At 56.9% G+C, this 25,575-nt stretch overlaps 1 protein-coding gene and 2 long non-coding RNA genes across 5 annotated transcripts in view; 2 read left to right on the top strand and 1 right to left on the bottom strand.

Annotated features, from left to right (window-relative positions):
• Positions 1-1,831: 1,831 nt before the first annotated feature.
• Positions 1,832-4,866, top strand: LOC139177656 (uncharacterized). 2 transcript variants are annotated; one of them, XR_011562195.1, is made up of 2 exons: positions 1,832-2,375; positions 3,730-4,866. It is a non-coding gene; the product is annotated as an uncharacterized lncRNA (long non-coding RNA). The 2 variants fall into 2 exon arrangements; XR_011562194.1 differs by lacking the exon at positions 1,832-2,375 and adding an exon at positions 2,910-3,039.
• SDK2 (sidekick cell adhesion molecule 2) overlaps positions 4,863-25,575 on the bottom strand; it is a 264,962-nt gene continuing 244,249 nt past the window's right edge. For both annotated transcript variants that reach the window (XM_070774156.1, XM_070774157.1), the window contains 6 exons: positions 24,167-24,292; positions 21,126-21,290; positions 19,535-19,675; positions 19,134-19,272; positions 14,829-14,955; positions 4,863-5,324 (listed from right to left, as the gene is read on the bottom strand). In XM_070774156.1, coding sequence (XP_070630257.1) covers positions 4,971-5,324; positions 14,829-14,955; positions 19,134-19,272; positions 19,535-19,675; positions 21,126-21,290; positions 24,167-24,292 — 1,052 coding nt within the window. In that variant the 3' untranslated portion in view covers positions 4,863-4,970. The remainder of the gene's footprint in view (positions 5,325-14,828; positions 14,956-19,133; positions 19,273-19,534; positions 19,676-21,125; positions 21,291-24,166; positions 24,293-25,575) is intronic.
• On the top strand, positions 20,489-21,978 carry LOC139177657 (uncharacterized). The gene is made up of 2 exons (XR_011562196.1): positions 20,489-20,571; positions 21,501-21,978. It is a non-coding gene; the product is annotated as an uncharacterized lncRNA (long non-coding RNA).

Genomic DNA, 25,575 nt, shown 5'->3' with positions numbered 1-25,575 from the left:
GTACTATTAAAATTATTTTTCCATCACTCTCTCTTATTTGAATCCATTCTGATTTAACTTGTGGGAGAGAAATGTAGTCTAGTCTAAGACCTGTGTACTCAGAAATTCAGCAAGTCAAGCCCTAACTCTAAATCTGGGTGGATTAACTAGGATAGAGTCACCACATGCCACAGTGGTTCTTGCTATATCAGGATCACTAGGATATGAGGTGCTGGCTTTGTCAAAAGTAAGGTGGAAATGAGCAAGAAACTTACTGTCAATTATCAGAGAGGCAGCGTTTATCTCTAGAACCAGCCTGCTTTAGAACAAATCCTGGTTTTTCCAATACTCAGGGGCAAGCCACTTAAGTTCTCCGTGATCCAGTTTCCCTCCCAGGGGGTAAGCACAAGGATTCCAGGAAGTTAATCAATGTAAAGTGATTACAACAGCGTCTGGCACAGGGTAAATGCCATAGGAGCATTGTTGTTCAGTTGTGTCCGACTCTGTGACCCCATGGATTGCAGCACACCAGGCCTCCCTTGCCCATCACCAACTCCCAGAGCTTGTTCAAACTCACATCCATCAAGTCAGTGATGCCATCCAACCATCCCATCCTCTGTTGTCCCTTTCTCCTCCTGCCCTCAATCTTTCCCAACATCAGGGGTTTTTCCAATGAGTCAGCTCTTCACATCACATGGCTAAAGTACTGGAGCTTCAGCTTCAGAATCAGTCCTTTCGGTGATAGGAGCATTAGCAACTGCTATTACTATTTCTGTTCATCATTATCATTTTGCCTCTAATTGAGCATAATCTAAGAGGCTCTTATCTTGAAAGTGTAAAATAGGGACGGTTGCTGGTGATCCAGATCCCACACTCTCAATGCAAAGGGCCCTGGTTCAATCCCCGGTAAGGGAGCTAGATCCCATGTAAGACATCCCACACGCCACAATAAAGATGGAAGATCCTGAGGGCAACCAAAAAAAAATTTTTTTTTAAGTGTAAAATAAACAAAACAGGCTTGAGTACAGGCTTGTAGTACTTGAAGGCACAGACGTCCACTCACCCTTGAATTAAGAAAGCAGAAAAATTTGAACCCTTGACTCTCTTTGCAAAACCACAGCAAGGCTAAAAATGGGTGTTTCAGGATCAGATTACTTGAGAGTGATATGGGGGTGGGGTTGCCCTCCAGGGAGGAGAAGAATGAATGTTGCTTCAGAATTCCAAAAAAAAAAAAGTTTATTTATAAAATACTGACAAGTTTGACGGGACATGGGACCTCTTGTGGTATATATTTCAAACCAATTTCTTTGTTACCTTTCATTCAAAAAATAAACCTGCTAACAAGCTATATGACATATATATATATTTTTTTCTTACAGATAAGACACCTGCCATAATGAATACTCTCCCCATAATTTTTCTTATATCTTTTAAATCAAAAAAATAAAGATTTGTGTTGGTTTTTGTTTTTGGAGTCTGTGTGTGTAAAAGAAGGTAACACATTTAAATGCTTTTGGTTATTTTTACAGAAACAAAGTGGGGGGTGCGTGTCCCAAGAGGGCACCTGTGCTGGGGGGGTGGTCGAGTGGCCGCTGGGTAGTTCCCCACAGAGGCACTGGGGAGCCAGAGCGGGTGTTCAGGTGGCCCCCCTCCCCGCTGGTGCCCTCCAGACCCTCACAAGTGTGGGCACCTTCTGCTGGGCACCAGGTGAGGGAAGCCCCCTCCCAGAGTGGGGCATGGAGGGGCGGAGGGCTCTGGCACCTTTGAAAGCTCTGCCCAGGGAAGTACGGGCAGAGACAGAAGGCCTCGGGCCAGCGAGCGGCCGGGCGGGGCGGCCGGAGGCCTCCTTTTCCTTCTGAGTCTGGGCAGTGTCAGTCCGGAGACTGGAGGGGAGACGGCCCGGCGCCGCGGACTCCCCGGACCCCCGGAGGAGGGCGCTTCTGGAGCCCAGGGCAGCGTTTTGGTTGGTCGTCTTGGCAGTCTGGGTGCGGAAGGGATGTGGACACAGGAGGCGCGGCCAGGAGGGCAAAGGCCGTGCTAGTGCGCCAGGTGTGAGCTGCCCGGGGCAACACCAGGTTTCCGGAGAGCACGGCGGGCCAGGGCCAGGTGAGGAGCCAGGCGCTGTCCCCAGGTGAGCCCACTCCAGTGGGAGTCAGGGCAACACGTGGTCTGACGTCACCAGCCCAAGAAGCCAAAGGGCAGGGAGGCTCCCCGTGACCCATGGGCAGTGCCCACACACACATCTTTCCAGCGCGGCCAGGTGTCCGGACAGGAGCCACCACTGCCCCAGCAGATATGTAAACAAGGACAAGGATCAGTCCTCCTGGGAATCTAGAGGTCCACGGCTGGAAGCCGGGCTTCCAGGTGTGGCTGGGGCGGCGGAGGCACCGTTCCAGGTGGGTGGGGATGGACGGAGGGTGGGACTCTCACCGGGGGCCGCCCGCCTTCCGGCTCCTCGAAGAGCCCTGGTTGGCAGTGTCCTCGCCCTGCCCTTTCAGACAGCAGAGCCCAGCCTCGCCCCATGGGCGAGACTCACGTTGCCTGTGTCTCCCTGGAGGCAGTCGGCCCCTCCGAGGGGGTTGCTGACGCAGGTACGCCGCGCAGTGTGTGTGTACCCGCGCGCTTGCGTAAGCCCAGGTGAGCGAGAGCCCAGGTGAGCGTGGGCGCCGCCCCACAGTGGCACGCTAGCGTCAGCGCGGGTGTGGAGGAGCGCATGGGGCGGGGAGGGCGAGCGTCTTAATGCACAAGGTGATCCTCGGAAGGCAAAAAGGATTTGGCCTCCAGTGAACTGCGCGCGTGTACACACAGCGTTTCTCCCAGTCCCGGCTCCCTCCCCCCAGTCCCTCCCTGGGCTGGGCCAGAAGAGGTTCTTCACGTAAACCAGGAAGGACTTTCTATGGTTCAATACACAGCAGAGAAACGGATGAGCTGGTTTTAAAGAGAGAGGGAGGGAAGAGCAACTGCCAGATGAGCCTCAGGCCTGTGTCCTCCCTGGGGGGAAAGACCCTGCTTCCCTTTCCAGACCCCCTGAGCTGGGAAGGTGCTGTTTGGACCCCAGAGGTGGGTCAGCCTGTATTTGGAGCCATCTTCCCACTTTTCCCCATCACGTTTCCTGGGGGTCCCAGTGCCTGGGGAGGAACCCCCAGCTGGGTGGCATGCCAAGGACCCCCAGCCCTGCTTCCATTCCAGGCACCCGTGGTGGGGCTGGTGGGGAGGGGACAGCCCTGCAGTGTCCTTGGCTTGTTTCTCAGATCCTCCCTGGTTCTCCAGGTTGCCCTCAATGGGGCGTGGCCTCCTCCCGGGTCAGGGGTTGGGGGGGCGACTGGGACTGGAGCTCTCCACTGAGGGGTCCCACCCCGGCCACCCCTCTCCGAGAGCAGCCTGGGTGTGGGCCCCTTTGCAGGGCTCTGGGGTGGGATGGGGTGGGCACCCAGGGAATTTGCTGGAAAGGCTCCTCCTTAAACCCCTGTATCTGGAAGCTCTGAGCTGATGGGAAGACCCAGGGCACCAGAAGTAGCGTTTTAAAGAACATTCCTCTGGGCAACTCGCGCGCACGTGTGTGAAAGCTCTGCCTCCCATCAGCTATAATTGTCCCGTGGTCCCATCTGACCCGCTTCTCCTGGAGCCCTGGCTGTGCACCCCGGGAGCTCGTGTCCAGTTTGGAGGAGGACCTTGCTGAGCCTTGGCAGGCTGAGCCGAGTCTGGAAGACGTTTCTGAGGGTTGGGGTGGCCTCTGCCTTTGTAAACCAGGTGCTGGGAGCTCCAGCCTCTGCGCCAGGGACTTGGCCCGCCCCTTGGGCTCCTGTGCCCCTGCACTGAAGCGCCGGGGGTCTTAGACACGAAGAACAGTGGGCTGGGAACGAGGGACACAGACCTGAAAGTGAGTGCCCTGCTGGCTAGGAGGACCCAAAGGGATTTCACCTGGAGGGGATCCCTGGACCCTTTTCCTTGCGAGTGCATGGTGTGTCTGTGTAGGGTGTGGTGGTGGTGGTGGTGGTGTGTGTGTGTGTGTGTAAAGGTGTCATGCCTCACCCCAACCTAGCCTGCAGTCCCTTTTCTTGTCTCTGTAGCCCCTTTTTCTGTCTTCTTTTAAGAAGGTGGGAGGAGGGGCAGATGGTACCTAAATTAGAAGAAAGTCCAAGCGTCCTTCTTCCAGTCCCAACGGCCTGCCCCACGCTCTGTTATTCCAGGGATGCTGGGCCAGCGCCCCTACTGTGTTCCTGAGTCCATCTCTCCGAGTCTGCGCTCGGGGGGGTGGGGGTGGGTAAGTGAATTCAAGTAAAGGAATGGCTGGGTTCAGTGGGTGGGAGTGAGGAGCATTCCCCCAGCCCCAAGGACCCTCCTCTTCCTTGTATTCACAACAGAAAGGTCAGTTAGGAGCAAGGAGCTGGGTAGGCAAAGTCTCACCCTTGAGCTGGTTTCATTTTCCTAAATAAACCAGATGCTTGGTGGGGAGACTGAGCAGGGCCGGGGGGCGGGGGGAGGGTGTGGAGAAGCCAGGCTGCAGGGGGCGGGGGGAGGGGCGCCTGCCCCCACCCGGGATGCCCGTCCCAGCACCGGCTAGCACTGGGCCCAGAGCTGCAGCAAATGGGGAAGGGCTGGACTTCCAGAAGCTTCCTGGCCCCGGTCACGCCCACCTGACGGCCCTCCAGTCCTTGCCCTCCCTCCCTCCTTCCCTCCTTCTGCCTCCATCGGCCTAAACTCACTGGTGTGCACCGCAGCCGCCCCCCGCCCCCCCCAACCCCCGCTCAGCCCCTTGAAGCCGCAGCAAACCCCACAATCTCGAGGCCACACACGTCCCCTCGTGGTTTTTCTCCATGCTTCTCCACACTGGCTTTGCTGGCCCTGGAATCTCTGGAAAAATAAACTCAGGAGGTGAAAAGTTGACTTGGTTTCTCGGTGTTTTTGTTTTCTGGCAGGCGGTGCGGGGAGGGGTGGAGAGGAGCTGGGTGCCGTGTTTTCTTTTTCCTCTTCCGCCGCCGAGAACGACATCAAACGAACGATGAAAACCCTGCGATGGGGGCCCGGGAGCCCGGGGCGAGGCTGCTGGGGGGGCGGTAGAGGGTGCTCTGCTGGCTCGGGGGGTTCGGGGGGTTCTGGGGCGTTGGGGTCCGACTGGCCTTGGGCCGGAAGAGGCTGCCCTGCTGGGCGCTGCTGCTGTTGGAGAGGGTGGCGTGGTCCGGCTCGCCCGGGTCGCTCTCTGTGTAGCTGTAGGCCTGGGCCCGAGAGATGCCCTTCTGCTGGCGGCGCCAGGAGTTGTAATAGGTGGGGTCGCTGATGTAGTGGTTGACGAAAGAGTGGGCCTTCTGGTGGCTCGCGTCAACCTCGTACTCGCTGTCGCTTCCCTGGGAGGGCAGAGAACCGATAGGATGTCAGCGACCCTGGGGACGGGTCAGCGCGGTCAGGGCTGGGAGACGCAGAGCACTCTGGGCTGAAGCTCCACTCAGCCTCCTCGGCGCCCTGCACCGTGGGCATGTCAGCCCCGAGTCTGCCACGGGGGTGAAAGGCATTCAGAACACGTGATGGGTAGGAAGTGTCTCCCCCAGAGCTGGCACAGAGCCTGTGGATGCTGACGTGACCCAGAAGACCCAAGTTCTAAGCTTTGGAAAAAAATCAAAGTGAGGGATGGGATGCGGGGTGGGAGGGAGGCTCAAGAGGAAGGGAATATATATATATATATATGTTATATATGTATATACACAATATATGTATCTATTAATACTTATAGTTGATTCATGCTGTACAGCAGCAACCACCACAACACTGTAAAGCAATTATACTCCAATTGAAAAATAAATTTCAATTAAAAAAGAAAAAGAGCTCCATGAATCAGTAAAAAAAAAAAGAAAAAGAAAAAAAAATCAAGGTGAAATTCACACACCACTGTCGAGGGTGTGATTCACCAGCATTTGGTACATGCACACTGTCCGGCAACCATCGCTTCTTTTCATTTCAAAACATTCCCATCATCACCACAGAGTAAAACCCGGTGCCCACTAAGCAGTCGCTCCCCACTTCCTCCTCCCCAACCTCCTCCCCCCATCCCTACCCCTTGCAGCCACCCATCTACTCTCCACCCCTCGGATTGACCGTTCTGGATGTTGCATAAAAATGGAATCACACTGTATGCAGCTTTTGTGTCTGAGCTTCTTTTGTTTAGTATGGTGTTTTCCGAGGTTGCATGCATTATGGTTCTTTCCTTTCTGTATTTCTGATGCTTTGTTATCTTTGCTAACCCTGGAGGGACTGCCCCTCCCAAGACTAGACAGGTCTTAGAGAGCAAGCAGCTTTTTATACCCAGAGCCCCTGCCTGCATCGCCTCCTCTGATGGGCGCTTACACGCTGACTTGGACCCACTATTTCCTGCCTCCAATCACCGCAGGGTCAGGTACCAGACAACTAGGGGCAGCCCCTACCCTCCAGGGTCCCCTGAATTCATCAAACTCTGCTAAGCCTGCTTGCCTTGCCTCTGGGAACCTGAATAAAGGGCGCAGGGTGAGTTTTCCTGTTTCCTTCCTGCTCCATCCGCCTCCTCACCAAGCCTGGTACCTCCTCATGTGGCTCCACGTGGCCTGCTGTGCCCCCTCTTCTGGGGATCTGCGAATAATAAGCTATCTTTCCACTAGCAGTCATCTCCTGATCTGCTGGCCTCATCAAACCTGAAGAATAACCAACCGACATTTAAAAATAGAGGTTCAGGGACCTCCCTGCTGGTCCAAGGGTGAAGAATCCACCTTGCAATGCAGGGGATGCGGGTTTGATCCCTGGTTGGGAAACTAAGATTCTCCATGCCACGGAGAAAGTAAACCTGAGCACTCTGGAGCCTGAACACCACAGCTGCTGAGCTGGCACACCCCAACTGGAGAGTCCGCGCTGCAACAGAAGCCCCTGTGTGCTGCAACCGAGACCCGACGCAACCAGATGGATAAATAAAAACACATCTCTAAGACAGTAAATAAAGCAGAGGCCCACGCATGATACCCTGAGTTCCAGTCCCGATCCAGCCTCTGACTTACTGTGTGACTGGGGACAAAGCCAGGACCAGATTGGAAGGCCTTTGAGGCTCCTGGCGCTGAACAAAATGCTGATGCTCACCCACGTGTGATCCAAAATAAAAGCCACACTCGGTTATAAAAGAAGCACGAGAAAGATTATCAACAGAAGTTCTGAATTTTCACACGGTGATGACCCTGAAGCTCTGGGGGAGAAATAAAAAAAATTAAATTATCCTTAATACGGTTGATATTCTGGGGTCCTTGGCCCGTGCTCTAGCTGGCTTTTGGGAAAATCGGTGCAAGAGAAGAGTCCATCTGGTTTGTAAAGTAACATTCGACTCTGAATCGTGGAGCTAAAAATATCATGCATCTCTTCCCCACCCCCAGCTCCCAGCGATGTTTTGAGAACTAAAAAGACAGCAGATGGAAAGGCCTTTAGAACTCTCTGGAAGGGATGCACTGGTTTTAGTGAACAGTACATGCTCAACAAATATCATTCTAGAAGACCAAGCTCGAGTTGCCTCATCTCTGCCCAGTGAATACATGCTTAGAGGCAGTAAATTCATTTTATCAGCTGGAGTGAAATACACATTGGCAAACCCTGCAGTCCAGTGAGCACAGTATAAACAAGTCCAGGGTAATCATCTGTGTCTTGCTCTACAGGCAAGGAAAATGGAGGGCTTCCCTGATGGTTTGGTGATTGAGAACCCATCTTAAAGTGGAAGGTCACCGGTTTGATCCCTGGTCTGGGAAGATTCTACATGTCCCGGAGCAGCTAAGCCCGTGAGCCACAACCACTGAAGCCTGAGCACGCCTAAATCCCCTGCCCCACAACGCGAGGAGCCATGCAGTGGGAAGCCCGCGCACGGCAACTACCCACCGTGGCCAAAAACTCAGCACAGAAATCTTAGAAAAGGAGAAAAAAGAAAACAGAGCGTTGCCCTTGCCCAAAGGTTCTGAGCCATGTGTGGGAAAGGTAGTGTGCACCTGTTTTCAGGAACTCAAAGCCCTTTGCAGCATCTAAGCCTTCAAGGGAAACGGGTACAAAGCACAGAACTAAAATGACACCAACTCTGGAGCAGGCTCGCTGCCAGACAGGAGGAAACGCTGAGTTGCGTTCTCGTCTTTAAATTTCACACCTCTGTGCTGCAGCTATGATGATGCTACTACCTGAGTGCTGAAGAGAGAGTGATGGTTTTGCCCAAGGAAAGGATGAGCTGGACCTGAACACAGTTTGGCCTGATTTTCCGAAACCTACACATGCTCCGAACTCCCGAACTCCTGCCTGGAGGTCACAAGAAGGGGAAGGGGAACTCCTCTGTCCTCGAAGGGGATGTTAAATGCTCCCAGACTGATCTGCTGATTCATGTGCTCTGGCTCTTCTTCTCCACCCCCCTCCTCAGCCCCCACAGCGCTCCCGCCACCCCAGCAGGCACTCCCAGGACCCCCATCGTCTTGGCAGGCAGGGCCGGCTGCCCACGACAATGGAGAATCCCTCACCCGTTCTCCCGTGATGCAGAGCAGCACAGTACAAGCGCTTTCTTTGCCGACAGCCCAGCTGCCAGCCCAGGAGCGAACAAAGGGGCTGCAGAGACCGCAGGGCTCCGTATGCCAAGGGCAGGCAAGGGGGCCGGGGGTGGGCTCCTGAAGCCCGGGGCCGCAGTGAGGCCAGCCCAGGGGCAGGAGGTCTGAGCCAGACGTGGAGGGTACAGGAGGCTGGGGGGGCGCGGTCCCTGGGGTCCAGGCACAGTGAGGGTCTGTGAGTCTGGGGATCAAGAGAGGGGCCCCACGGTTTTCCCTACATGTCAGCTCCCTCTTGGAGGGCACCCACCGACTGGCTGGAGTGACTACTAGATGTTCTAGAACTTCAGCGAGCCCCAGGCCCCAGCCTTGGAGACACGTCCCCAAATCACTGTGGGTCTGGAGTGAATGAGTCTCCAGGCTGGGGGGGTGGGGGGACAGAAGCACCGCCTGATTCTGTCCCTTCCCAGCTGGGTAAGTGTGGACCTATCCTCTCTCGGCCTCAGTATCCTGGTCAGTACAATGGGTGGATCCTGACGTTCACAGGATGAACTCAACTAATATATGCGAGAACAGTCTAAAGGTATCATTAGGGGAAAAGTGAAAGGGGTCTGTTGACATGGGGCCTGAAGCCCCTCTGGGAAAGATCACAGGGGCACGGGATAGGGGAGACTGACTCACATTTTTAATTAAATTTATTTTTGCCGCACCATGCAGCTTGCGGAATCTTAGTTCTCTGACCCGGGACTGAACTCACACCGCAGACTTACCACTAGACCGCCAGGAAGTCCCAAGGGGAGGCTGACCAGTGCTCAGACAGCCCGGGAAGGAGAATGCTTGGTTCCTGCCTACCCACAACCCCACTGCCACCCCCAGGATGAAGCTGTGACCAGCAGGGTGGGGAAGGGGCCTCTCTGGCCCTCCTGGGGGCCCAAACCAAAGCCCATTCGTCCAAATCATCTCCTGCCCTCTGTTAAGCACCTACTGTGTGCCACTGGACTGGGACACCAAAGCCGGTGGAGGAGGGGTGCGGCGGGGGCGGGCACAGGCAGGGCGGCTGGAGTCTGGTCCGCCCCTCCCCCAGCTCCCCAACACCGCAGGAGGGGGTCTCTGCACGCACTCCCCTCTGTCTCCACCTCCGAGAACATCTGTTTCTTTTCTGGACGGGGGTGGGGTACGAAGAGAAGAAAGAAAGCGAGGGGGGGGCCAGGGGCTCCCAATCCTGCTTTCAACTCTCGCCCGGCCCTCGGTAATTGAATGCAGCTTCCCAGTCGCCGGCCCAGCACAAAGGGGGCCTTTCATGGCCAGTCCCTGGCTGCCAGGCAATCAGGCCACCGCTTCAGCTCCCAGGCCTCTTAACAGCAGCTCAAAGCCACTCCATCAGCAATTACCGGGCCCGGGGAAGGGGGAGAGGGCAGCCTCCAGGCTCAGAGCGAGTGAGGTGGGGACCTGAGGGAGGGAGGACCCCGAGAAAGGACCGAGACAAAAGAGAGGGAGCAAAGGAAGGCCTTTCTCTATTCTGTCTCTTTCTGGAAGCAGGGACAGTGGTATCAGATCAGCAGGAGACAGGCAAGCGCTGTCCTGGGCTCGGGGACCAGGCAGAGAGCCCTTGGGTATGTATGTGTGCACTCAGCTCTGTCCGACTCTCTGTGACCCCCTGGACTGCAGCCCGCCAGGCTCCTATGTCCATGGGACTCTCCAGGCAAGAGTGCTGGAGTGGGTCGCCATGCCCTCTTCCACGGGATCTTCCTGGCCCGGGACAGAACCCTCATTTCCTTGAGTCGCCTGCATTGTTAGGCGGCTTCTTTACTAACTGCGCCACTGGGGAATCCACCTGGGAGCCCTTATCTTGTTGAATCTCAAGAAGCCTGGTGGGAAAGTGTTGCCCCAGGTGAGGTGTCACCCTGGGCAGCTCCTTCGGAGACTGGCAGCTGGAGCCCCGCCCCAACCCGCGGCCCAGGTTCCCCCTGGGGGACACTTTCCTCCAGGGTTCTTGGGCGCCCTACCCTTCCCGGGTGCTACAGAGGACCCAACCTGTGTGCGGCCACTACCTCCATCCAGGCCTCCCCCAGGGGTCATGGGTTAAGAAGTGCCATTCGTAAACAATCCTTAGAGCCACTCCTGGCTAACTCTTCGGATTGGGTGCTCAATAAACAGTATATACAATCTAACAGGTCCTATGTATTGATAACAAAGGAAGCTGAGCGCCGAAGACTTGATGCTTTTGAACTGTGGTGTTGGAGAAGACTCTTGAGAGTCCCTTGGAATGCAAGGAGATCGACCAGTCCATCTTAAAAGATACCAGTCCTGAATATTCACTGGAAGGATTGATGCTGAAGCTAAAACTCCAATACTTTGGCCATCTGATGTGACGAGCTGACTCATTTGAAAAGACCCTGATGCTGGGAAAGACTGCAGGTGGGAGAAGAAGGGGATGACAGAGGATGAGATGGTTGATGGCATCACCGACTCAATGGACATGAGTTTGAGTAAACTCTGGGAGTTGGTGATGGACAGGGAGGCCTGGTGCGCTGCAGTCCATGGGGTTGCAAAGAGTCGGACACAACTGAGCGACGGAACTGAACGGAACTGATTGATAATTCCTTTTTCTTTTAGGCTCAATTTCATGATAATGAGCTTACAGGGCTGACCCAGGACATCACAGAGAACTGAGTACTGATTAAGAGAGGCTTGCCATCGCCTTGGAATTTCTCTCCATTGAGATTTACTTGTGTGCTAACTATGTGATTTTTCTACCCATCGTGGGCTCTGACTTTGAAATGAAGCTGGACCGTGGCCATACTTTGTTTTTAGAAGTTCCATCACATAAGCCTCAGCCTTTGTGGGTCCCCCTGCCGGGGAACCTCCTTCTCCACAGACCCCTGGAGACACGGCCCCCAGCCCCACCCCGTGCCTTCTGGAGGGAAACCGGCCCTTCCCTCCTCCGGCCTCCACCCACAGCCCTGTTCTGGCCTTTCCCACGTGGCAGCATGTGTGTTTGTTTATAAGAAGCCTTGACTTTGTGTTTATTACCATATCACAGGGAAATGGCTGGGCAGCTAGAAATGGAAGAATCCAGTTCCGGAGGGTGACTTTTGGGTGGTCTGACTTAAGAGTTCCAACCAGGTGGCACGGGGCCTGGGGGCGGGGGCTTCAGGAAGACAGCTGGCCCAAGGGGTCGGGGGTTGGCTGCTGACCCTGAGGGAGGTTCCCCGGGCAGGACTAACAGCGCCTCTCCTGTGAGCCCGGAGCTGGAAGTCGTGAGGCTGGGTGCTGCACGTTCTGGACACTAATGTGCAGTCCAGCTGCTTCTCATGGGGGCGAGCGAGCAGCACAGGGAGTTATTTATGGAGAACGCTGGCATCTGCAGAGATGAAAGGGCCCAGGCGGACCCTGGGAGGTTCGGCCACCAGTCCCCCGTGCCCCCCTGCCCCAGGGCACTGGTATGCGGAGCATCACTCAGTGGACATCCGAGGGCGGCCAGCTGCTCTGTCTCCCATCTGCCCCTGACTCCAGCCCACACGGAGCCGGGACCCTGAGTTTGCACATTCGGACCTGAGTCAACTCGCTTAAGCTCTCTGACCCCAGTTTTCCCATTCGTACAAAGATGCCACTGAGGCCTGGCTCGGAGGGTCGGTGTGAAGCTACGCTGTGGTGAGGCGCTTGGGTAGCCCACGGGAGGCGCAGCTGTTGTCATCACTGCCACTTTGAAGGGCCTCTTTGAATGTCTGAGATCTGATGCTGGTTGAAAAGGAAAGCTTACAATCACAAATCTTTGTTTCTCTATCCTGCTAACCATACTTGGTCTGGAGTCTGTTCAGCCTGATGACCTTCTCCAGTAACTCTTTCATGGTTTCAACAGACACGCACAGATTGACCACATCCCAGTGACGTGCAGGACACTGGGGATACAGCGTGAGCAAAACCGCCACGGTCCCTGCCCTCAGGGAACTCGTGCTGGCAGTTCAGTTGCTTAGTGGTGTCCAACTCTTCTGACCCCATGGACTGTAGCCCGCCAGGCTCCTCCGTCCATGGGATTTCCCAGGCAAGAATCCTGGAGTGGGTTGCCATTTCCTTCTCCAGGGGATCTTCCGGACCCAGGGACTGAATTCGGCTCTCCTGCCCTCAGGGAACTTAGCTTTCAGAGTAAATAAGCCCGGGGATTCCCTGGTGGCCCAGGGTTAGGACTCTGTGCCTCTACTGCAACGGGCACTGGTTCAATTCCTGGTCAGGGAACTAAGACCCCACATGCTGCGTGCTGAAGCCCCCCTCCCAAAAGAAAAAGAACAGAGTACATAAACCCAAGTCAACTGAATCCAGCCCCAGATCAAACCCCAACTATCCCAAAGGCCGTACACGGAGCTCCAGGCCTGGGCTGTGGTCCTCAGATCTGGCATTCTGGAACCAGAAAGCCTCCTCTCTAGGGCGCTCCCGGAGAGGGCGGGGGGTGGGGTAGTGACTGGTCCCAGTTTGCTACGGAAACAGTGTTCAAGTGAAGGGTTTGTTCTGAATAAATGAGACCGATAGCTATAAGGAGGATTCCGGGTGCTCTGTCCATCCTGGGGTGACTTCTGAAGTGGGATGCTCCTGGGATGGGAATTCTTCTCCCAGCAACTTCTTCAAGGCTGGGGGGCCCTGGCATGGCCTCAGGGGCCAGCTCTGCATCCCATGTGGGTGTCCCCCAGACTCACGCAGGGTGCTCAGAGAGCTCCCGGGACTGGGGCAGTCCCTTGTGGACTCAGAGGGGTTACTCTCTGAAAGGTCGGCGCTCAGCTGATGAGCGTGGATCACAATGCCCTCTGCAGAAGGTCAGGGGGGCTGAGCAGAGTCAACAGGGAGCCTCTTCTGCCGGCCACCACGATGCCCTCTCCACAGACAGCCAGGGGCTCAGGAAGCCCTTGGTGACTGCCCCACTGACACGGGGAAATCCCTTTAATTTTGTTTTTTTGGCTGCGTTGTGAGGTGTGTGTGATCTTAGCTTCCTGACCAGGGATTGAACCTGTGCCCCCTGCATTGGAAGCCTAGAGTCTTAACCACTGGACTACCAGGGGAGTCTCCCTTTACCTTTTTGACTTTTACCTTGGGTACCGACAAGCCAAAGGCTCATCACCATCTTTGGGGAGAAAGAAGAAAAAGTGCTTCAGGAAGCACGGCCGTGTAAGTCCCAGTATGGGCGTGGCAGCAAACAGTTAACTACTCACAACGAGATGCCATAACCTGGATCACGTGGGTGCCCATGTAAACCAGGCTAAGCTGCGTCTTGGCCTCTGCCAGCTCTGAGCTGTGGTGTCAGCTCCAGCCTCACCGGCTCTGCCAAGCCTGATGGTAACCCTGGAGCTGAACAAAACAGCAGTGAGCAAGAGAGAGGCCTTCGGTCCAGGGGGCCGCGACTGGACCCCAGGCTGGCTGACACCTCCTGCCCGGCCAGCAGCCCCACTTCCTGCTGGCCTCTCTCCCTTCTCACCCTCTCCCAGGACCGGACAGCAAGGCCCAGGGCGTGGGACACCGTGGCCTTTTGCAGCCCCTTCCTTGGCAACCAGCAGGCTTGGCCAAGGCCAGGAGGGCTAGGGCGAGAGGCTGTAACATCACTCGGCTGGAATGCACCAGACCCCCTCTCCCCAAAGCTCGGGGCAGAGTGTCCACGCATGACCCTGCCTGACCACCCAATGGCAGCCTCTCTAAAGCTCCATGTCTCCCAAAGGCACCACCCCCTTCTCAGTATTAAGAGCTGACATTCATTGAACGTAACCTCAGCAAATCCTCCCCACTGTCCCATGAGCCCATTCTGCAGCGAGAGAAACTGAGGCTTCAAGATATTACTCAGTACACTCATGAGGCCCTTGACTCCTGGGCAGCAGAGCCAGGACACAACTCAGGTCTAAAGCTCCAAAGCTTAACACCTTAGTGGTCCGCACTGCTTCCCAATCTTGGGGGCCCAGCCCCCCACTTCTGGAGCTCATTCTGACCCTGATTAGCTAGGTTCAGCTGTTCTCCGGCTCCGGCCGAGCAGGGCTCCAGTGTCTGCATCCCTCTCCTCGTCTTTGAGGAGAGACGGGCCAGGACAACCGGGGACGGAGCATGTTGGGGGGCTCCTGCAAGACTTTTGCTCTTGGGAGTTCCAGGGACCCCACCAGCCCAGGTGCAGACTGAGCGCAGCTCGGACATGGCGGTTGACCTGAGTGCGCCGTCCAGGGGGTTTCCTGGGGCCCCTCGGTCTTTCCAGTCCATAAAGGGAAGGAGGGCAGGAAGCGGTGGGCAGGCCCATACTCCGGGGTGGGGGGGCTTCACACAGCACCCCACCGCGAGCGGGCACCAGGCCCTCCTGCCCCTCACCTGAGAGTCGGAGATTTCCGAGGGCTTCTCCGTCAGGCTGCTGCTCTCTGCCGGGATGAGGTCGTTGTACTTGGTGACGTCCTCGTCGGAGTAGTGAAGGCTGCCCGGGCTGGGCCGGGGGGGAGACCTGGGAGAGTGGGCGACAGGGGGCTGAGGGGAGGCCCGGGGAGGGTGGGGGACAGGGGGCTGAGGGGAGACCCGGGGAGGGTGGGGGGCGGGGGGAGACCCGGGGAGGGTGGGGGGCGGGGGGCTGAGGGGAGGCCCGGGGAGAGTGGGGGACAGGGGGGAGACCGGGGGAGAGTGGGGGGCAGGGCGCTGAGGGGAGACCCGGGGAGAGTGGGGGACAGGGGGGAGACTGGGGAGAGTCGGGGCTGAGGGGAGACCCGGGGAGGGTGGGGGGCGGGGGGAGACCCAGGGAGAGTGGGGGGCGGGGGGCTGAGGGGAGACCGGGGGAGAGTCGGGGGCTGAGGGGAGACCTGCGGAGGGTGGGGGGCAGGGGGGGCAGGTGGCCCTCTGCGGGACCCTCCGTCTCTCCTTACTGTGTCTGCGTTTTGACAGGCCTGGGCCCTGGGGCGCAGGGCCTCGGGCTGGAGACCCCAGGGCAGGTATGTATGTGCGTGTGTGTGTGTGTGTGTGTATGTCCCTAGGGCTTGTAGGCCTAGCAGCAACCTCCCAGTGGGTGTGTGTCTATGTGTGTGTGTGTATCTGTATGTGCGTTTGTGTGTGTGTGTGTGTGTGTCTCTAGGGCGTGTGTATCTGTGTGTCTGTGTGTGTGCCTGTGAGTGTCTATGTGTGTGTCTATGTGTGTCTGTGTGTCTATGTGTGTGTGTGTCTGTGTGTGTGTCTGTGTGTGTCTATGTGTGTGTGTGTGTGTCTATGTGTGTGTGTCCGTGTATCTTGTGTGAGTCTGTGTGTGTCTGTGTGTGTGTCTATATGTGTGTGTGAGTCTATGTGTGTCTGTGTGTCTGTGTGTGCGTGTCTATGTGTCTCTGTGTGTCTGTGTGTGTGTGTCTATGTGTGTCTGTGTGTGTCTGTCTGTGTGTGTCTATGTGTCTGTGTGTCTATGTGTGTGTGTGTCTGTGTATGTGTGTGTGTGTCTATGTGTGTCTCTGTGTGTGTGCGTGTATCTTGTGAGTCTGTGTGTCTGTGTGTGTGTCTATATGTGTGTGTGTGTATGCGTGTGTGTATGTGTGTGTGTGTCTATGTATGTCTGTGAGTCTGTGTGTCTGTGTATGTGTGTCTATGTGTGTGTGTGTGTCTATGTGTGTCTGAGTGTGTGCATGCGTGTATCTTGTGTGAGTCTGTGTGTGTCTGTGTGTGTGTCTATATGTGTCGATGTGTCTGTGTATGTGTGTGTGTGTCTATGTGTGTGTGTGTGTGTCTATGTGTGCGTGTGCGTGTATCTTGTGTGAGTCTGTGTGTGTCTGTGTGTGTGTCTATATGTGTCGATGTGTGTGTGTCTGTGTGTGTGTGTCTATGTGTGTCTGTGTCTATGTGTGTCTGTGTGTGTGTGTGCGTGTATCTTGTGTGAGTCTGTGTGTGTCTGTGTGTGTGTGTCTATATGTGTGTGTGTGTCTGTGTATGTGTGTGTGTCTATGTGTGTGTGTGTGTCTATGTGTGTCTGTGTGTGCATGTGTGTATCTTGTGTGAGTCTGTGTGTGTCTGTGTGTGTGTCTGTATGTGCTGATGTGTCTGTGTATGTGTGTGTCGATGTGTGTGTGTGTGTGTGTGTGTGTGTGTGTGTGTGTGTGTGTGTGTGGATGTGTGTGTGTGTGTCTATGCGTGTCTGTGTGTGTGTGTACGTGTATCTTGTGTGAATCTGTGTGTGTGTGTGTGTGAGTCTATGTGTATCTGTGAGTCTATGTGTGTGTGTGTGTGTCTATGTGTGTCTGTGTCTATGTGTGTCTGTGTGTGTGTGTGTCTCTAGGCCTTGTAGGCCCAGGACCAGCCTCCCACACCGGCTCAGGCACTGGGGCGCTGGGGAGGCTGCACCCTGCTTCTCCAGTGGTCTCCCAAGGCCCCAGGCAGGGGAGGCTTGGCAGTGAGCGTTACACAGCGTTTCTGGGCCGCACGGAGACCCTGGCACTGAAATCTCAGGTGAGGTCTGAACACCTGCCCTGCAGACAAGCTCCCCAGGTGACGCTCAAACTCACAAGGGGAGCTCTAGAGAGTGGATGCCGAGGGTCGGGGGAGAAAAGAGGCACACAGCCTCCTTCCTTCCACGTCTGCTTGGAGACCAGAGACAGGCCAAGGCCTGCCCTACCTTCGAAAAACCAGCCCTGGAGAAAGCTGTGCGCTTCCCAGGGAGTGAGAGGCCAGCCGGCTCTGAGTCATCTCAGACACCCAGGACAGGCGCCTCGGGCGCTCCACCTGCTGCGGGGTGTGTGAGAGGTGGGGGGCTGGGCTGGGGGCCACGCAGGCTCCCAGAGGCCCTGGGCAGGTGGCTGGGGTCCCCCATGACTCTGCCTTACTCATGTCTTCCCAGGAAGGGGTGCCAGGGGGCCCTGCCCAGCGCCCGATGCCCCGTGATCGGGCCCGTCGGCTCCAGGAAACCTTCATAGCACAGAGGCCCTGAACCCCAGCGGCCCCGCCCGAGCCGGAGGTGGCTTCCTGCTGAAATGCCGCTCTGAGAACAGCCTGGTGGCCGGTGACCGTGTCAGAAGCAATACCCCTGCCACCTCCAACCCCTTGTACCGTATCTGCGTGGATTTTATGCCAATCAACAAAGCTGCATCTTTAAGCTACTTAGAAACAGCAGAGCTAGCAGCAGCATCACTAGACGAGACAGGCAGACACAGGACACCAACAGGAGGGGGGAGATGGGGGGCCAGGCTAACACCGTCTTGGCGACACACGCTGTGCCTGGGTCAGGCCTCAGGAGCCTGGGGATGGTTTGGGGCACGTGGGATTTCTGTGTGTACACAGTGATGGAGGGTACACACAGGGGCCGCGGTGTGTGTACACTGGGGGTGTGAGAGGCGGGCGAAGCCAGCCTGTGGGTGAAACGCCCTCTTGTTCCATGTGGCAGGGCCCTGGAGCCAGCCTGGCGGGGCCACGGTGGCCATGCTGGGCCCGCCACCACGGCCTCAAATGGCTCTTTCTTTGGAAAGCTGGCTTTGGCGGGAGATGAGAGCTCGGCCTGGCTGGCCTGTGCACCCCTCCCGCTGGAAGTCCTCCTGCTGAACACACACGTCGCCTCTTCCTTTCAGGACCAGACAGAGGGAACCTTTGTGAGCTGGCCCTGGGAGAGGCATCCCCTCAGTTCCGTGGGCACCTCCGATGAGCCGGGAATGTTAACGGGGCCGAGGCTGGAGCCCCTGAGCTGCAGCCCCTGAGCTGCAGCCCCAACCTCTCCTTCATGCTCTCGATGTCTGAAACTGCCAGGTCAATCAGGTGACGCTCAGGTGAGCCCTAGCAACTGACCCTGACCTTGGAAACGGGCAGCCTGGTGGGCCACAGTGGGTGGGGCTAGCAGGGGCCCTGGGTGGAGAGGAGTCAGGCGAATATAGGAGCTGGTGCAGCCTGGTCCCCTCCTGGTTGGCTCTTCTTGGATGCTGCCTTTTGAGGACAATGTGGGGTGTATAGACTTCAAGGGTGGGTGGGAGAAAACTGACTATGGCCACAGAGGGTGTGAGCAGGTGCCTGGGGAGAGGGCATCCCCTCTTTCTAGAACGGGAAGGTCAGGCGAAGGCAGAAGCAGTCATGGGGGACTCCTGGCAGCTCTTGAGTGTGTCTGCCCAGCCCACTTTCACTGGGTGCCTCTCACCTTTCGGGCCAGTGGCTATTAGGGCTTCAGGCCTGTACCAGGAGCACTTGGCCCCAAACAGCAGTTAGTGGTTTGCAAAGTTGTGCAAACGATTTGCATCCTGCTGTGGCTGGCAGACACCCTCTGTCCCCAGCTCCTCGTGACTTTCTCCCCACCCCGCTGTGGAGCTGCCTGGGCTTGGCTCTCTCTGCCTAGTGACCATTCCTAGCGAATGCCGCTTCCAGGGGGGCTGCCCTGGTGGCGCAGTGGTAAAGAATCCACCTGCCGATGTAGGAAATGCGGGTTTGATCCCTGGGTCAGGAAGATTCCCCTGGAGGAGGAAATGGCAACCCACTCCAGTATCCTTGCCAGGGAAATTACATAGACAAAGGAGCCTGGTGGGCTAATCCATGTGGTCACAAAGAGTCGGACACAACCGAGCAACTGAGCATGCTGCTTCCAGGACGAGGTGAAGCCAGCTGCATGCTGCCTGCTCTGTGGCCCAGGCGATGCTGGCCCCACCTCCACCCGCCCGGCACCCCATGCAGAGAGCCCACTACCTTGTATACAGGCCATTCTTTCGGCAGAAGGAGTTCTTGACAGAGAGTCGTCGGTTGTTGAGTTCCAGGGCAGGAAAACTGCTCTCATCCAAACTCATCATCTCGCCATGGCCCAGCGCACCAGTCTTGGTACTGTTGCCTGGGGAGGGCAGAGATTGACATCCATCACGCACTCCATCCTTTTAGACCGCGTGGCCCCTTTCCCCTATGGCTGGGCTGCCCCCTCTTTCTTTTGTTAGGGTTTAAACCAAAACTGGAGATGGAGATTGTGAGACTGTGTGTAGGAACCCTAGGAGACCCCCACCCCCATCAGAGCGGCTGCTTTTCCAGGAGAGACCTCCCCCACACCACCTTTGCCGAAAAGGGAGATGGTCCCGAGAAAGTCCCATCCACCAGCTCACCTGCGTCTGTCTTCTTAGCATACTTCTTGCTCTGGCCTCGGATGATGAGCACAAAGACGAGGAGCAGGATGAAGATGAGGCCAACAAGTGCGATGACCACCAAGAACCACCACTCCTCGTAGAAGGGGTTGGCTTTCTGGGCTGGAGCATGGAGTGGGCGTCAGGTCCGTGGTGCTCAGACCTGTCCTGCCTCCAAGCCTGTGGCTCCAGCTAGGACCCTACCACCTGCTCTCACATTTTACGGGCAGGTGAGTCTGCGCCCTCAGAACAAGGTAGAATCTTGGGTTGGTAGGGATGGTTTCATCTCAAGGGCCAGCTCTGGTTTATCAGTAAAGGGGCTGCCTGGAGGGCTGGTTTGAGAAAGGGCTGAGGCCATTTCTAGACTGATTGATTAGTGATGTCTGCTAAAAATACAGGCGGAAGAGTGAGTTGAGGAGGTTCTCGACTCCTGAGTGCTGGGATTGATTAGTGATGTCTGCTAAAGATACAGGAGGAAGAGTGAGTTGAGGGGGTTTCTCGACTCCTGAGTGCTGGGATTGATTAGTGATGTCTGCTAAAGATACAGGAGGAAGAGTGAGTTGAGGGGGTTTCTCGACTCCTGAGTGCTGGGATTGATTAGTGATGTCTGCTAAGCACACAGGAGGAGCAGGGCCTGTGTGCTTGCTATTTTTTCTTATTTTTCCTTGCCACTTACGGCCCAGGGGCTACCTTGGTAGATGTCAATGTGTGCTAGAAAGGTGCTTGCCTGGCCTGTGCTGTGCCTGGGACAGTTTCTCTCCCAAGGTTCAGTAGGGACAGAATCTTTTCTGGTAGGCGGGAGGGTGGACATGAGCAGGTCTTCAGAAAGGCTCCTCCAGGGAGACTCCCCTTCTTTCAAAGCCGCCAGGACTGTGCTCCCTGCATGGGGCTGGTACTAATCCGTGCTGCTGACTGAGGGGGCGGGCTCTTCTATTTCAGACTTGAAGTGCTGACTTCCTGTCATTTGGTTCTATCAATCAGGCCAAGGGCAAAAGCATATGGCTTCTGAAACTGGCCCAGTGAGTAGAAACTTTGAAAGCTATTCCTGTCTCAGGGGAAGTGCCTATTAAAAGTGATTAGATGTGGGTCCGTGGGTTTCAATACTGGTCGTCTGTGAGCTCGGAGGTGATGGGAAGAGAAAGGCAGGAAGGAAGGGCTAGGGATGGAGTCCTGCCCTCGCAGGATGCTGCTCGCTCAGGCCTGAGCTTCACAGGCTCCAGGCTCTATGTTGGGGGGTGGTTTCCATGGATACACAGTGTATGACCTGATGCCCTCGGATTTCCTGGGTGATAAGCCCACGGAAGCTACCATCTTGGTCCCACTGATTCATCCTCAAGCCCACTGGGCCCGCTGCCCAGGGCTTCTGGAGTCCTTGGAAAGGAACTCCCAAGACCTCTGCCCCCCAGCTCCTTCCGGAGTTGAAGGCTGACCCGGGCCCCAGCCCAGGGATCTTGGCTTCGGAGAACTGAGAGGACAATGCCTTCTGGGTCCCCAGACCAGTGCCTCTGGGGCTGCTGCCTCTCCTCCCTCGCCCCTTCCCCAGACCCCCCACCCCTCACGCTGTAGGTGGTACCTGGTACAGACTGGGAGGGGCTGCTGGGGGTCCCGAAACCGTAGTCATTGACTGCGATGACCCGGAAGTCGTAGCTCACACCTGGCTTGAGGATGTCCATGCTGAATGTGTAGGACGTGACCTCCTTGGGGATGTCTTTGATGAGAATGTCCCAGAGCCCCTCATCTGCGGGAGGACAGAGAGGGAGGCACCTGCTGGGAGGGGGCAGTCTGCCTGACCTTAACCGGTGCTCCCGGACCCCAGGCCTGTTGGGCCTGCCCCCTCGACACCGAATCCCCCGTGCTTGGCGCTGAGTAGGTCCTCAGGAGATACTTTTTACAAGTATCTGACCCTTTTATTCTTTTTTTTATACTTTAATTAATTAATTAATCCCAGCCATGACTGCAAGGAAATCCAACCAGTCCATCCCAAAGGAAATCAGTCTTAAACTGGAAGGACTGATGCTTGAATTGGAAGGACTGATGCTGAAGCTGAAGCTCCAATACTTTGGCCACCTGATGCTAAGAACTGACTCACTGGAAAAGACCCTGATGCTGGGAAAGATTGCAGGCAGGAGGAGAAGGAGACGACAGAGGATGAGATGGTTGGATGATATCAATGACTTGATGGACATGAGTTTGAGTAAGCTCCAGGAGTTGGTGATGGACAGGGAGGCCTGGTGTGCTGCAGCCCATGGGGTCGCAAAGAGTTGGACACGACTGAGCGACTGAGCTGAACTGATGCCATGCAGCCTGTGAGATCTTAGTTCCCTGACCAGGGATTGAAGCCAGATCCTGGCTGAGTCCTAACCACTGGACCACCAGGAACTTCCTCTCCCTCTTTTTAATTAAAATCTCTGCAAAATATTGGAAAATGTATCATAAGTGGAAAACTTTTTAACACCCAATCCAACTCCACCATCCAGTGAAAGAGCCTCCCCATCCAGCACTTTGTGCAAAAAAAATCTATAGATTCATTTCCCACGACAGTAAAAAGTGCTGGCCAGCAGGCTTTTAAGAGGCTGCCTAATATGCTATCATGAGTCCCAGGTGGCTCAGATGGTGAAGAATCTGCTCGCAATGCAAGAGACCTGGGTTTGTTCCTTGGGTTGGGAAGATCCCCTGGAGAAGGGCACAGCGACCCCCTCTAGTACTCTTGGCTGGAGAATCCCAGGGACAGAGGAGCCTGGCGGGCTACAGTCCATGGGGTCACAGAGTCAGACACGACTGAGTGACTAGGCACACTGTTCTATCATGAAGGTAGGCTCTCCTTTTCTTGGGCTTCCCTGGTGGCTCAGACGGTAAGAATCCGTCTGCGATGCAGGAGACCAGGGTTCTATCCTTGGGTCTGGAAGATCCCCTGGAGAAGGAAATGGCAACCCACTCCAGTATTTGTGCCTGGAGGATCCCATGGACAGAGGAGCCGGATGGGCTACTGTTCTTGGGGTGACAGAGTCGGACACGACTGAGCGACTAACACTTTCACTTTCACTTAGCCAGGCCCCTATTTTTCTGCTCCCTTTCCACAAAAGCCACACAGGGTAGTGTTCCTGCCTGCGGTCTGCCCCTCCTTGACCCCCACGCAGGAACAAATGATGTGGCCAGACCACAAGCTCGGGAACGAAACGCTGTGGCTCCGGCCTGCAGCCCCAGGACTTAGCTGATGTGCAGCATGGATCCCATGGGTCCCAAATGTCAGGTGGGTCCCTCCCTGGTCTGCAGAACGTGGCTTCTCATGTCTAGTCGGTTCTGCCCAAACCAAGCACAGCGGTGCAGGGGGAGCTGAAGACGAGGGCGATTTCACCCTCAGAATGAGGAATCTGTGCCCCCAGCCTTCAAGGGGTCCTGGCCTGATCCTTCCTCTTATGCTCTGCCCTTGACCACAACTATGTGGACGGAGTCACGGCCCCCAAACCCAGAACACCAGGTCCCATGCTGGGCCTCCCAGGGAACGCTGGAAAATCCACAGGGCTGAAGTCCTGGGCCAACATTCCACAGCCTGGCACCCCGGCAGGCCAACTTGGATGGAAAAAACAGGCTCCAGGCCCTGGATGGGAGAAGCAGGAGGTGGTCTCCCGGCCAAGTCAGCAGCCTGGAGGGCCAGGGAGGGACCATCTGGAGTGGGGAGGAAGCCAAGGCTGCCTGTATGTTCCGGCTACACGTTGGATCTGAGCTGCTGGACATAATAGCTGTTTACATGATATTTGCGACTGCAATTATTAGCCCAAGATTGAGGCAATGACTGGGTGCTGGCGGCTTCCTGGAACTGCTGGAGTGAATTATTTGCTATCGAGATGATTAGCGCTCAGCCACCCTGCAGTACTAACCATGTCGCTGGGATGTGCCAATGGCCCCATTAGGAGTATTAGCTCCTAAGATGCCAGCTTCCCAATTAGTATTTGCTGCTTGTGCGGGAGCAACACAGTCTTCTTTTTTCCTTTCTTTCTCAACTTGGGTTACCTAGTCACATATCCATGGAACATCGAGAACAAGCCTCCAGCCTGTACTAACTCCAGCACCTCTGATGAATTGGAAACCCAGCAACAGAGGGAGCTGGCCGAGGGCGGGAGCTCCTGGGGGGGAAGAGGAGCCCAAGAGGCCGCCGCGGGTGTCGTTGTGACCCATCAGTGACTTATCCAGCCACTCCTGATGCCTTCAGAGGTTCTCGTGATTCGATTTCAGGCTTGAGAGGAGAGCCCGGGACGTGATAGGAACTGTGGCGAGAGCCGGGATGCAGAGACGGCACTCAAAGGGGCGCTGGTTCTCCAGGGGACGGCCAGCCTCCTGGTGGGCTTTGGTCAGTGGGGTCACGTGGAGGCAGTGGGCGTTTAGCCAACAGGGGCCCAAACCTTCGTTCCTCTGGCTTCTTGGATGACCCCCCCGACTCGAGCTGGTCCTCACCCGGCGATAAACCCTGTTCTCCAGGGCCTCCAGGGTGAGCCTTAACTAGGGTGCGAGTCCCGTGTCCCACTCGCCACAGGGGCCCTCCTCGCTTCCCCCTGGCAGAGCACAAGCACCCTGTCATGCGATGACCCCCAGCCGCCTCAGCCCGGGTGAACGTACCTGAAGGCCGAGCCTCGAGGACGTAGCGGGTGATGGGCCCTTTGCCTGGGTCTCCACTGGACCAGTGAATAGCAATGGCCGAGCTGTACCGCACAATGATGGGCACTCCAGGCGGGCCGGGGGCACCTGTACACACACACACACACACACACACGGTGAGCAAGGGGATGCCCCAGAGCGGGGCCATGTGCCCCACCCATCTCCCTGAGCTCCAGCGTGAGGACCCGAGTACAAAACCCCGGCCAGGGTGTCCGGAACCCCTCCACGTGCCATGCCCCCGAGGAGCGTGTCCCGGCCAGGCCTGAAGGACCCGACTTACTCTCCGCCAGGTCACCCACAGCCCCTGCCTTCCAGGAGAGGATGTAGGGAGATGCCACAAAGGCCCCCAGCTGCACTGCCTCTAAGGGCAAGGCCAGAGAGGAGGCCGAGGCCGCAGGAGGATCCGGGGCCCCTGCCACCATGAGGAGGGAGGAAGGACCCAGCCCTGCCCCTGGGACGGGCTCTCTGGGGTGACAGGTGCCTCAGGGGCCGCTGGGGGGGCCAACCCCAGGGCCCAGAGCAGGAGGGAGGAGCTTGGTCTGTAGGCAGAGGACTGAGCGAGCCTGCTGTGTCCACAGAGCGTCCTGAGCCCCTTCCTGTCCGGGGGCCCTGCCGTGCTGGCTCCCAGGGCCCCCAGGGCCCCGGCCTGCTGATCCCCATGCGCCTGGAGCCCCACCTCCTGGGAGCCTGGACACAGCAGGTGCTTCCTCCATGCCTGCGGGACGGGACAGTACCAGGCAGCGGGGTGTGGGCGGCAGGCTGGCCCGGGGCCCCTGTGGACGCCTTGGGGGAAGGAGCCGAGAGCCCAGCTTCAGACTGAAGCGCCTCCAGGCCCTGAGGGAGGTGACCGGCCAGACGGCAGGCAGGCGAGGGGCTCACCTCCTGAGCCTGGTGGCCCACGGCCCAGCCCTGCCCATGGCCTCGGAGGGCCTCAGAGCCTGCCTGCCTGCCTTCCTTCCTTCCTTCCTCCCTTCCCGCACCAGCATCCTGCCCACAGCCCAGGGCAAAGGTGGAGGGCTGGCGGGTGTGGGATGCTGCCCAGGCGGGTGTGAGCGGTGGGGCGGGGCTCCCAGCACCCCGGGCTCTCATTCTCTCCAGGGCAGAACCTAGGGCGGAGTGGAGCTGTCTCCAGACTAGAAGCTTCCAGCCTGCCCGCGGAGCTGGCCTGGAGGGAAGAGGGTGCCGGGCTGCACGTCCACTGACCCCTCCTCCAGTGGGCGCAGTGCGAAGCTTTCTCAGAGCCCCTCCCCACTCCTCCGCACTTCCTCCCCGCTCCCCCAAACCCCGACACTTCTGGGCTCAGGTTAGAACACCGTGTTCTCCAGGCAGGCCTCTCCAGGCCCCCCGCCCCTGCTCTGTCCTCCTGGTCT

This window comes from Bos indicus, chromosome 19 (genome assembly GCF_029378745.1).
Source record: "Bos indicus isolate NIAB-ARS_2022 breed Sahiwal x Tharparkar chromosome 19, NIAB-ARS_B.indTharparkar_mat_pri_1.0, whole genome shotgun sequence".
Lineage (NCBI taxonomy): Eukaryota > Metazoa > Chordata > Mammalia > Artiodactyla > Bovidae > Bos > Bos indicus.
Note: the sequence above shows the minus strand (reverse complement) of the source record. Positions and strands in the feature narration are given on the sequence as shown.